This window comes from Lycorma delicatula, chromosome 4 (genome assembly GCF_047948215.1).
Source record: "Lycorma delicatula isolate Av1 chromosome 4, ASM4794821v1, whole genome shotgun sequence".
NCBI classification, from domain to species: domain Eukaryota; kingdom Metazoa; phylum Arthropoda; class Insecta; order Hemiptera; family Fulgoridae; genus Lycorma; species Lycorma delicatula.
Window position 1 is genome coordinate 155,625,019 of NC_134458.1, and position 13,475 is coordinate 155,638,493.

The 13,475-nt window shown below is 29.3% G+C and overlaps 1 protein-coding gene across 2 annotated transcripts in view; it reads left to right on the top strand.

Annotated features, from left to right (window-relative positions):
- Positions 1 to 13,475, top strand: part of Nos (Nitric oxide synthase) — a 752,676-nt gene that overhangs the window by 543,027 nt on the left and 196,174 nt on the right. For both annotated transcript variants that reach the window (XM_075364470.1, XM_075364469.1), the window contains exon 2: positions 9,923 to 10,059. In XM_075364470.1, the coding sequence (XP_075220585.1) occupies positions 9,923 to 10,059 (137 nt within the window). The remainder of the gene's footprint in view (positions 1 to 9,922; positions 10,060 to 13,475) is intronic.

The following is a 13,475-nucleotide window of genomic DNA, read 5'->3' on the forward strand; positions in this document are numbered from 1 at the left end:
TATTTTACAGATGCAGGAAAATCCGTCGTATATAATTTCCTCCTACTGATGTAATTAGAGGTGGGTTGAGGACAAATGATGATATTTTAATTCTTATATATATTTTTTATTATACATTTCAGGAATGGTTGGCCAGAATCTTTACAAGAGTGTATCTTATTTACATGACATACATATCATCCTCATCTCACTGGGACGTAGGGGGTTTGCTTAATGCTCACTAGTTGAATAAATTACAACGTACACATTACGAAAATAATAAAAAATAAATATATATGTAGATACTATATATTTTGTTATTCTTTTTAACGGGTAATGCCCTATTTATATACTTATGAATTAATATATTGTCTTCTACGTGGTTATGAACATTTTTAGTTTCTCATTGTCAATTCTCTAATTTTAATATTTTTTATGAGTTTGATTTCCCTATAATTCTAATAAACGTAATTTATTTCTCTAAACGTAGAACGGAGATGGACACAAGCCAATTTTAATTGTTTGTCACCAATTTCGTATTGAATCTATTTAGACACAAAACTACGAATGGGATGACCAAAATGTCATCAGGGATATAATATATTTCAGTTTTGGATGGAGTAATTATGAATTAAATTATTAAAAATAATATAAAATTGTTATTTATTACTAGTTGACCCGGCAGTGCTTCGCCATTGCTAGATTTGAATATATATATATATATATATATATATATATATATAGATTAAATGAATACAAACGAAAGTTTGATTAAACATTAAAACACTGAACATTTCACTTTATCCTTTCCCTTTTCCCCTATTTCGCACTCCAACTTTTCTCCATTTCCCCCTTTCCCTATTTCTTTTCTCTCTTTTTTATCTTTCCCTTTCTCCCTTTTTCCCGCGCGTAAATCGGTCTAGTAGTTTTTTAATCTATAGCGGACATACGATACGAACATTGCCTTTTATATATATAGAAGAAGAAAGTCTGTTTGTATATTTGTTTATTTGTTTCGTAAATATCTTGACACCGGCGTCACCTAGCGGTTATAGGTTTTGCAAAAAAATTTATTTTCACGTAATTAATTTATATTCTGAATATGAGCCAAATCAGACCATAAATTCAATTTTTCGAAATATCTCGACCCCCAGCGGTACCTAGCGAGTCCAAACTAATTCAGAAACCTTCACGGCGTGCACACAATTCACCAAAGTTTCATCGCAATCGGATGAATGGTATAGGAACGCATACGGGTACAAACCAACAAACATTCATTTTTATATATATAAGATTAAAGATAACAGGTTTAATAATTTAAAAGAATTATATTAATTTAAATTTACTTATTTTTACTGATGATAAAAGGTTAAATACCCTGTTACAATTACTCTTTTTTTTGTATGAAAACAAAATGGCAAGCCTAACCAGGATTGGAATCCAGAATCTTCTGGATAAAAAAAAGACACTACCAATCCATCACAAAAGTGGTAGGGTAACTAAAAGTATCTATCGTGTTGTTAGGTTTTTTAAATTACGAAAATTGGTAACGTTAAATCCCATAACGTAAGTTACCGGAATTGTTTTTTTTTAATTTCTTGGCATCGTAGCTCTAGAGTTATGCTGCAAGAAGGAAAATATGTAATCAGTCAAAAAATGGGGTATGAATTTTTTTTTCATTTCTTGACATTTCATGACTCAGGGACCCAATCCCCCTAACAAAAGTGAGGGGATAATATTCGTAAGTACTTACATGTAATCGCATGTTTGAAGGTTAATAACTTTTGACTGGATAAACAGATTGTTATGAAATTTTGCACACAGATTCATGTATATGGTGTAAAATTAGTTGGTAAAAGTTTACGTACGTATGTTGTGTTTGAAGCTTAATAACTTTTGACCGGATACACCAATTTTGATAAAATTTGGCTTAGAGACTCGTATATTAGGGGCAATTTGTTTGTAAGCTTTTGGGGTTAGTATCTCCAGGGGATGGGGTAGATAGTTTCTTCGGGGTCAATTTTCACAAAATTTTGCTAACATAACCCTACTTTATATTGAGCTCAGTATATGCGTACATGCTTTAGTTACAGTTTAAAAAAAAATTGCCTTTGAATTCTCCCCTTCCCAAAAATCCGGTTTCTTAAATTATAAGATTTTTTTAATTTTTTAACTTTTTTTACGTATAATTATTTTTCCACTATATAAAAATAAATAGCCATTGCCATGAAACTGACAGTAACGTCCAAATGTATCAATTTTACCCTTCTTTTAATTTGGCGCGAAATTTCCTTTTGTCCTTTGTTACAAAATTTTTTTCAGGTACCTTTTAATTGCCGGCCTCCGTGGCGCGAGTGGTTGCGTCTCGGCCTTTCATCTGAAGGTTCCGGGTTCGAATCCCGGTCAGGCATAGCATTTTCATAAGCTACAAAAATTGTCACTCATCTCTTCCTCTGTTGTAATACCTAACGGTGGGCCTGGAGGTTAAACAAAGAAAAAAGAAAATTGTCTTATAATGAAAATGTGTCTTATAATCGAAAGATTATGTTTTCCGTTAGGAATTAGAAAATGGAGTTTATTTATGTTGTCATTTAAAATTTATAGAGATTTGTTATAGCGCAAGTATTTATGTATTTGCAGAGTGTCACACGAAGAAACCGAGTGAATTTCAGTACGTATTTTATAATTAAAAATAAAGAAAATCATTTATATTTATGCATATACGCGTACATGGCTTCTGGAAAGCTCCTATTTCGTTATATCTTGCAAAACATATCGTCCTGAGTTCTGCTCCAAGAGTAAATCGTACTGAGTTTAAATTAAAGGGAAAATCTTGATGGTTACGTATAATTATTGACCTGGAAAAATTTAATAAAATAAATTCTACAACTCTTATCTCCAGTAATTTTTTAGAAAATTATTATAAAACATAAAAAATTTATCCACAAAACACAATTTTTTAGATTAGGTGTTATAACCTCGTTAAATTGCTATTAAACAAATAAGTTTTTCAACATATTTGTAGAGAATTTAATTCTGAGAAAACTTAGGTTTAACGTCAAGTGAACACGAAGACAAGACATACCGAAACGAGGCAGAAAATGCAGTATTATAATTTTAAAATGAAACAAAAATTAATGCAATATTGAAAAAAATCTTCTAACAAAATCAATTATCAAAAATAAAAACGTCATACAAACTTAGTAATATAATAAATGTTCAAATCTCCTTCATTGTTTTTCATAGTAGTCTGTTCGATTTAAATTTCGTTGAGTCTCTTTTTAATGTATCAGGATTATTTGGTATTAATTTGAACTGCATTCTTACCACTAATTCTTCTTTTCTTTTTAATATATATATATATATATATATATCTTACCGTGAAAGACCGAAATTAGAGAATATCACCACATACCAAATACGTTGGAGACCGAAATATTTACTTATTTGGGCCTTCGCCGCCGGTATATGTCGACAAACACAGATAAACTCTGGTAGAGCTCGAAACGATAACTAGTAAGTAAAAAAAAAAAATCATCCAATACCTAGCCTAACTCGTTAAATATACAAATTATACATGTTATTCTGCAACATTGGAGGCGATTAATCAAATTCACCGCATTTATATAAAAATTTAATCAAATTTTCAGCATTTTATAAATTGAAAGGACCAATAATTTTATAAATTGAAAGGACCAATCAGGATATACAGAATTTGTTAACTGCATGGATGAACGATAACGATAAAAATAAATGGTCAGATGGTTTGCTCTTTCTTCAATTTTTTTATAAAAATATCTTTATTCAGCTTTCACAATCAGTGCACATTGAATGCGGTGAATTTTATTAATAGCGTCCAATGTTGGAGAATAAAATATAAAATTTCTATATTTAACGTTAATTAGACGAGAATAGCGAGTGTAGGTTATGTTTGGCTTAAATTTAAACTTCCCTTTTTGTACGAGGGTTTCTCGTAATCTATGTACTTTAGAGGTTGGTATTGGGTGATTTTTTTTTTTTAATTTCTAGTTATCGTTTCAACCGCACCAGACCTTATCTGTTTGACGACATATACCGTGAAGGTCCGAATGTAAACAAATATTTTGGCCTTTCACCGACGTATTTGGTATGTGCCGATATTCGCAGGAGAATATTTACATTCTCTAATTTAAGTCTTTCACGGTTTTATATATATATATATATATATATATATGTGTGTGTGTGTGTGTGTGTGTGTGTTTGTGTGTATTTTAAACTATTTTTTCACTTACCTCACACAAAATAATCTGTAATAAAAATATATTTCGTAAATGTATTAAAGTTATAAGTACTATATTTATAATTTTAAGTACAATATTACAAATGGGACTACGATAATTCTAACCAAATTGGCGATCATTTAATTTTTTGTAGTTAGAAAATGCTCTTCAAAACAATCTATTTTTCGGTATGAGATTACTATTTCGGATGTAATGTTGCCACTTTTTAAACTTTATTATTGAAAAATAATAAATTATAGTCATTTTGATTAGTATTGTTGTAACCTGAAGTTGTTTATGTCAATTTTTTGTGTTACAATGCCGTTTAAAAATTGCTGTCATAATCTAACCCTTTCAGTTAAAACTTTTTGAGTTGCTCCTAACAGGGACTTGTTGATATTATGGTCTCTTAGCAAAAATAGATCGTTTCGAGGTAGGAACATTTGCTAAATTTCATTTTTGTATTTGTAAGAATTCAAATGCTTTATTTAGATATCCCCGTAGTTTATTAATACTCAGTACAAAGGTACATATGTCTATCTGATAATCATAGCATTTTTATATAAAACTAAAAGCAGAGTTTTTAAAAACTTCAGGTAGAAAATAATTTATATTCTTGTATTTCAGAGAACATTTACTCACGTTCAGTAATAGTTTTTTTACGTCGTTTCTCTGTATTTCTTTTTGTATTTTTATTAACATACGTATTTCTTGTCTTGTCTCTTTTTTAAAATTGGCAGTTTATTTTGAAGGTCTATCCGTATCTTAAATAAAAATTAAAATGTAATTTTAAAAAAATCCCTTTCGGCACGCCGGAGAAGGCGGTGGTAGATTTCACCGGTGCTAAGTAAGGAATAAAAAAGATTTCCACTTAAAAGTTAAGAAAAACTTCAAATTTAGTCAATACGACAATGGTTGCATGTGAAAAAAGTTTCACATGTTTAGCATACGACAAGCCCCATTTTCTTAAAATTCCAGCAACATTTTGGTCATCCCGTGCCGTAAGGGTTGATCATATCAAAACATTTCCAGACAAACGTTTTAGGTAATGTTTAGAGGACTAACGACCACTTAAAAACCGATTCGACACTGTGCCTTTTAAGGGAGGTATGATTTTTTTTGTCTTCGAAACCCCATTTTTTTCACCCCTGGGCCAGTGGTTGGTGATATAAAAAAACATTTACTTAGATACGTTTTAGGCCCCTATCCAAAGAATAGTAGGAACTTTAAATGAATTCGATATTTTACTTAATAAGAAAGTTATAGTTTTTTCGAAAAAGTCTATCCATTTCTACCCCCATGGTCCGATTTTTCCCATTAACTAACTCGACCGAGATTTTGGATCGTTATATTTTATTTATCAATTTGAAAGTGATTGGCGCAAAATTACAACAGTTATCTTGTCCACAAGAAAGTGAAATATGTATATAAACTTGAACTGATGGTGGTTTTGAGATCTGGGGGATGTAAAACGAAAAGACATGTCGAAATTTTCCGGTAGTCGAATCATAGTACCTATTACAATACGTAGCTTTCTTATGAAATTTACCTAAAAACCAACTAGTAAAAAGTAAAAGTCATAATAATAATAATAATAATAATAATAATAATAATAATAATAAAAACAAAACAATTTTCCATATTTGTAGATATCTTTAGATTAAAATGATGAAGTTGTTTATACGTATTTTTAATTTTTTAAATCATTTTTGGATACATTATATGGATTTTGGTACATTAATTTTACGTATATATCTTAATTAATTTTTTTTATAAAGCAGTGAATCACCGATATTTTTTTTTACATTTTCTTTTTTACATTTTCTTTGCCTAAAAAATAGTAGTAGAAGCTTTTTGCATTTAGATCTCAGCCGCTAGGAACACATATACTACACTTTACTCTTTTACAGTGGGAATTGGTTTGGACTGTAAATCTAGACTTTTACCTCCTCTACTTTTTCTTTTCTGTCTTTTTTCTGTCATTTGAGAGGAAAAGGAAACTACTTGCTTTATGTCTTATGTTTACCTGACTTGAATTTAAAATTCATTTTATTTCTTTGTTTTAAAATTCACCTCCATTCATATTACTTGTAGTTACTTTGATTGTAATCTCTGTTTGCATATTATAATTTCTTCTACGTATTGGTCGATTATTCTTGGTTATAATTGCTGTGGTATGATTTTAATAATTTATTTTTCAACTAGTTCATTACTTTTTTTGTATTTTTATATAAGCACCCACGCATACACATATATAATTTATGTAGGTGTTCGTACGCGCACTTGTGTAAAATATCTGTTCACAGATTCGTATGTCTTTAAATGTTTCTCCAATGTTTTTGACGGGAAAACCGCGCCTTCACCCGCACACACGTGCACACACTTACGTAGAGACATAAACCTACATAAAACCAGCGGTATGTGCAGCCAAAAATTATTGTTACTGACTTGAGAACTGTGAACAGTGAATTTACATTTTATCCCAATTTACTGTAGTATAAAACAGATATGTTTTCCTCTTGTCTTATTCCTGCTACGTAATTTTATTCTGTCGGTCACATAAATTTACGGTATTTTATTTTATTTTTTGGTAACAGATGTCATCTTAAAAAATATTCTTCCCTAAGATTTAGACATTTTTTTTGCAATTCTTGTTGTGATTTGGATGTAGTAATATTGTTAATAGAATTAAAAATCTAATTACTTCTGGATATTAGTTAGAAAATCTTTATACATGTTTATATAAATTACATGAAAGTAAAACATAAAAGAAAAATTGTCATTTTCGTTCCGTTTTCTATCTACTTATTAATTTCTCACAGTAATAATTGAAGAACATAAGAAAGAAGCCGTAATAAGAAAGGGAGTCCGACAAGGATGTTCGCTATCCCCGTTACTTTTTAATCTTTACATGGAACTAGCAGTTAATGATGTTAAAGAACAATTTAGATTTGGAGTAACAGTACAAGGTGAAAAGATAAAGATGATACGATTTGCTGATGATATAGTAATTCTAGCCGAGAGTAAAAAGGATTTAGAAGAAACAATGAATGGCATGGATGAAGTCCTGCGCAAGAACTACCGCATGAAAATAAACAAGAACAAAACAAAAGTAATGAAATGTAGTAGAAATAACAAAGATGGACCACTGAATGTGAAAATAGGAGGAGAAAAGATTATGGAGGTAGAAGAATTTTGTTATTTGGGAAGTAGAATTACTAAAGATGGACGAAGCAGGAGCGATATAAAATGCCGAATAGCACAAGCTAAACGAGCCTTCAGTAAGAAATATAAGTTGTTTACATCAAAAATTAATTTAAATGTCAGGAAAAGATTTTTGAAAGTATATGTTTGGAGTGTCGCTTTATACGGAAGTGAAACTTGGATGGTCGGAGTATCTGAGAAGAAAAGATTAGAAGCTTTTGAATTGTGCTGCTATAGGAGAATGTTAAAAATCAGATGGGTGGATAAAGTGACAAATGAAAGGGTGTTACGGCAAATAGTTGAAGAAAGAAGCATTTGAAAAAATATAGCTAAAAGAAAAGACAGACTTATAGGCCACATATTAAGACATCCTGGAATAGTCGCTTTAATATTGGAGGGACAGGTAGACCACGCAGGCAGACAGGCCACGTTTGGAATATGTAAAACAAATTGTTAGAGATCTAGGATGTAGGGGGTATACCGAAATGAAACATCTAGCACTAGATAGGGAATCTCGGAGACTGCATCAAACCAGTCAAATGTCTGAAGACAAAAAAAAATTAATTTCTCGACAATATAGTTAGTTATACTGTTAATAGTGCAGTATACTACGTAATGGAAATATGCTAATGAGCTCAAATTTGTCATGTCGAAGTATCTACAGATTTCACGTTTCATGAACTTTTCTAACCAAAAAAACAATTTTATCATTGAAAAATTCCAGAAGTATGTTAACCAGATTTTTTAATTAATATCTCAAGACTTGATGGACTGATTTGAATAAAATTTGACACGATTGTTCCTGTATATGGAACATATTGATGCTATTTAATTTTAATCACAATTGGCGGTAGGAGCAAGACGTACGGTTGTTATGTGTCCCATATCTTAGAATTTTACTCAAAGTGGAGGTAAACTTTTAAATAATTTAATTTCCTGTAGTAACTAAGATGCTTATGATGATTTTTGGTGTTATTTAAACTCCCAAAAAAGAGTGGTGACATAAAATACTCTGTTTTGTCGTCTCTAGACTCAAAGTCACATTATTGTGATAATTAAATGATTCCATTATATTAATATATCACTTTGGTTTTTTATTTAGGCAGTTTTATTGAGGTTTTTGAGTAATAAGCAGAACTGCTTTGATTTTTTTTTCAACAATTGTCGTTTTGTTTTTAATCTCTTTAAGCTGAATTACTGATTTTTATGAAATCGATGACTTCTGAGTTTGATTCACTTTTGCCATATGATTTTGGTTACAATCGGTCGAAAAAATGGGGAGGTACGGTCACCATGGATCCTGTATTTCAAAACTTTAGTGAAGGAGTAGAATAAATTTTTTTACATAATTTTTACTTGGATAATTTTCACCTAAGTAGTAATTTTCCCAACTTCATCGTGATAGTTATGCAACTGTTCATCGATTTTTTTTTAAATACCGTATACGTTTTTCAAGAACAAAAATAATGATTATGCCAATTTCTAAGATTTTTATATCTATTAACCCAAATCTTTTCACTACCTAATTCAGCGGAAACTGTCTGAGGTGATTCTCTTTCCAAAATATGAATAATTTCAACATCCTGAATTGTCGATTAACCTGCAAATTTTCTCCCAATAATTTCAAACATACATGATACGGACGCATCATGCAACAATCATATCAGATCATCAATTTGATTTTTGAAGGGAGTATTTTTACTCCCTTCTTCAGCCGACAGTTAAATTAAGTTATTTTATTACAGCATCCAATTTAAAGAAAAAAATATTCAGCTCAGATGTTTTCCTGAATATGATATCAATATTTAACAGTCTTATCACAACAAATATCTATTTAAACATAAATAGTCTCTAACATATTTGTATTTCCTTATTTTGAAATCCTTAATAAAAGTCAAGTACTTTGTCGTGCACCGTAGTACCGTTTTACTGATATAAAATGTATTGACACAGGTATACCACAAGGATCTTTACTTTCACCCATCCTTTTTTCAGTTTACTTTCGGATTTCAATTTCATTCGAAATACTACATTTACAAAAAGTTAATTTAACAAGAATTAGTTCTATATAGATTTTTATTTTATTTTAATATTTGTTTAAAAAGAATGTTTTATTTGTATTTGATTAAAAAGAATTTTATTTAAAATATAACGAATCATGTTTGTCAAATTAAATATTTTGAGTTGGCTAACTTTAAATTCTACCAATTAGAAAGAAAGAAAGTTATATTGGCTGTATTTTTATTTTTTATAATAATGCAGCCGATTATTTAATATTGATTTATATTTGATTATTTAATTTAAGTAATATTGAACGAATAAAAATATATATTGCCAAAGAGAATGTCAGTTTTTAATTTCTTTATTTAATTTTCGGCCAGTCGATTGTCTGTACGTCCTGTCTAGCATTTATTCTTATAATTTTATACAAATATTTTTATAATATGTAATGTTATAGATTTCTGATTTTTTTTTTTCAGGCGTCACCATGTACTGCACAAGCATGTCTAGGAAGTGTCGTGATGACAAACAAAGGGCATGTTGTTTTACGTCCAAAAGAAGAAGTTCTTCGACATGCAAAAGATTTTCTAGATCAATATTTTGCATCAATACGAAGGTAATAAATTTTAATATGTATTTTATTAGTCTCGTTATTTTTTATTACATATAATTTAATGTTTCAAGTTTTAAATCTACAACTGAATTAATTTTAATTTAATACGATTTTAATTTTTTTCTTTTTTTTGATACAACATAAAATAATAAATATATAAAATAATCAGGCCGATCTCTGTGGCGGAGTGGTAACGTCTCATCTTTTCATCTGGAAGTTCCGGGTTCTTAGAATTCCGATCAAGCATGGAATTTTTCATACGCTGCATATTTAAATTTTCATATTCCCATGTACAAGTTTCTTGTCGTTTGTTTCTTTGGTGAATCAATTATCAGTCAAATATCATGTTTTGTTTACTCTATTTGCCGTTTTTTTAAACGTAAATTTTTTTTAAAGATATCTTCATTATGTAAATATTTATAGTTTATTTATAATTATTCTAATCTTGTCTTCTGGCAAATATAATTTAGAATGATTGTTTGATTACTCTATAAGGAGGATATTTACTTCTTTGTTTATACCAACTGTAACTCTGAATGGTTACCGTTCATTTAAGACCTGTTCATTTTAATCGCTTATTGATACTGGGTCTACTAGAATGGAGGATGATGATACACATAAATTTTTTTTAGAATTTTTCAAATGAGCTATATTCAAATATATATTCTGAAGGTAAGATACCTCGTATGGATCTTTTTTTTTCAAATACGCCCGCCACTCGATTTTATTAATGATTTATTTTTAGTAGAAAAATGTATTAGGAGTTGACTTTGTTACCACATTTCGACAAAATATCTTCGTAATTATGAATATTACAGTCTTATCTATATTAGAACCATTAAATCGTTATTCTGGGGGCTAGTACAACGTTATACATATCAGACTGTATATTTTCAAAGAGATCTTTATCTTTATTTCTTCGTCTTCACATGGATAATATTTATAATTTCCGGCTAGTACCATACACTTTTCGATTTCTGAGTTTCGTTAAAAACCAAAATGATTCCACGAATTGAGTATGTGAATCCGATTGGGTGAGGGAATTTTCCGAATTAGTCAGGGTAAGTTAGGAATACGATACCCACAAGTCTGTTATTATTGTTGTTCCTGGCAAAATGGATCCCTTATACATAAAGAAACAGAAATATTCGAACAAGTTCTATCCGGTGCGGTATACACGAAGAACTTGTTATTTTTCGTGAAAAATGCGCCCCCAAATATACCCGTTGTTACGGATAAACATGATCGATATTATATTTTTTATTTTTGTAAAAGCAAGATTCTTCTGTTTTGACGGTTGTACTCGGACTTCTGATGACAGTTCTTTAATAGAGAGGATTTAATGTGAACTAAATTCGTTAAACTTAAAAAAAAAACTCAAAATCGGAAAATTTTAATATCTAGATGAAACAATCCGATAAAATCAATAAACAATTTAAAAAATAGAGAAAGCATATAAAATAATTATAAAGGTATACGACAAAATGTGTCTTTCTATAAACGCAAAAATAAGAAATTATATGAAGGTAATTAAACGCGAAAATCTTAACGCATCGAAATGTTTAAACCTAAACTGTAAAAGAGGAATAAAAAAATAATAGAAAAGAAAGGAAAGAAAAATTTTATGACCAACAAAAGGGATTAAAATTTGCAGAATAAAAAAAATCCAAAATACATCACAAAAAAAATCTTAATGATTCTGTAAGAAGGAAAAAATTAATGTTTTAAGAGGATCTTTCAAGAATGTAGCAAAAATAGATTGACATAGTAGTAAATAGTCATTCTTTAAAAACAAAGAAAGTTGATTCGGTTCTCAAAAGTAAGAAAAGACTGAGAAAAAACAATTTGAAAAAGAAATCCAACACAGGAAACTTTGTAGGACAAAATATTTCTAGAACAAAGGTTTTAATGTTTCCGAGCCAAAATAAAAACAACGGTGACTTAAGGAACCAGTGAATGGAAGAAAAAAGGAAGAAACGGCACTGAGAAATGATGAAGGAATATTTAAAAAGGATAAAACAACCAAATAAAGCCAAATATCTGTTTTAATGCGGTCCATGCGGGCTAAAATCGAATATATATATATATATATAAACACATTTATATAAATGTAACATTCTTAAATATAAACATAATTACTTAAAATTTGAAAAATCGAGTGGCGTCTTCTAGAAAAGACCCCATCATATTGACATAATGACTGTTTTGATAGTAATTTTAGATTTATTAAAGTAAAATGAATTAAACGTAAAACACTTTTTATATATTTTAAAAGTTTATTTACATTTTTCAACAATTTCTATATTTTTATAGATTAAAAAAAGGTTGTACAATTTCGTATTACGTTTAAATATTTATTAATTATGTAATATAACTGTAAAATACTATCATCCCCGTCGCGGTCAACGTCTTATTTTGTCTTTTAGTGAAGTAATCAGAGGTAGGTGCAGCCAGTCGCGTCGCACGTACACAGTGGCATTGACTGTTGGCTGAGCCGCCGCGGGTACACCGTCACATCTCTTAAAAATTGGAAATTCAAAAAAACCCTTAAATTGTTTATAGACATTTATCTGAAGAGTATTTGTAAACTCAAATCTAGTGAATATCTCATTTAGTATAGTCGAAGATGGGATCATTATTGAAATATTTTTTTTACTTCTCTTCAATCCTTTCAAGAATTTTGAAAAATCTGGAAAATGGTTTTTAGATATTCGCATAAAGATTACAGACACCAAAAATCAAGTTGTTACTGAAAAAATAATAAATTTCATTGTTACTCTATTTTAACCTTTTAAACTGCGAATTTCAAAAAAATAATTTTTCATTGTGCCCTTACATCGTAATGAGAACGTGTAAACAAATTTTCATAGATTTACTACTTTAGTCGTTTTTTCTGGGCGTTGAATATGAATCGCTCACGACATGTTGTTTTATACGTATGTTATTAGATTACATTATCTCTGTTTTTCATCGGAAAGATTCTAGATTCAAATCTCAGTCAGGCTTGGCATTTTTCATACATTGCAAAATTAATTTCCCTTAAGTGCAATAGGGCATTTTTCTGTCCTTGCTCTGAGAGTAAATATATTAATATTTACTTGAGTATAAATTAAAAATAAAAGTACGGTAGAATTTTTATATATGACCTGCATTAATCAACATAAAGTTCAGTGTTAATTAAAGTTTAATGAGAAATGAAAATTAAAAAAGTAAAAACGATTGTGTTTGAACTAAAAAAACATAAAGACAAATAAAAAGTCAAAATTTAAAAATAAAAAAATCAGACTACAAAAAAATGCAGTTAATTCAATTTTTTTTAATGACTAGTATTTTTAATAACGTCTAAATTTGATGGGAAAAGATTTAATTTTACTTTTTTTAAAATCAAATTTAAATTGAATTTTATTTATAATATAAAT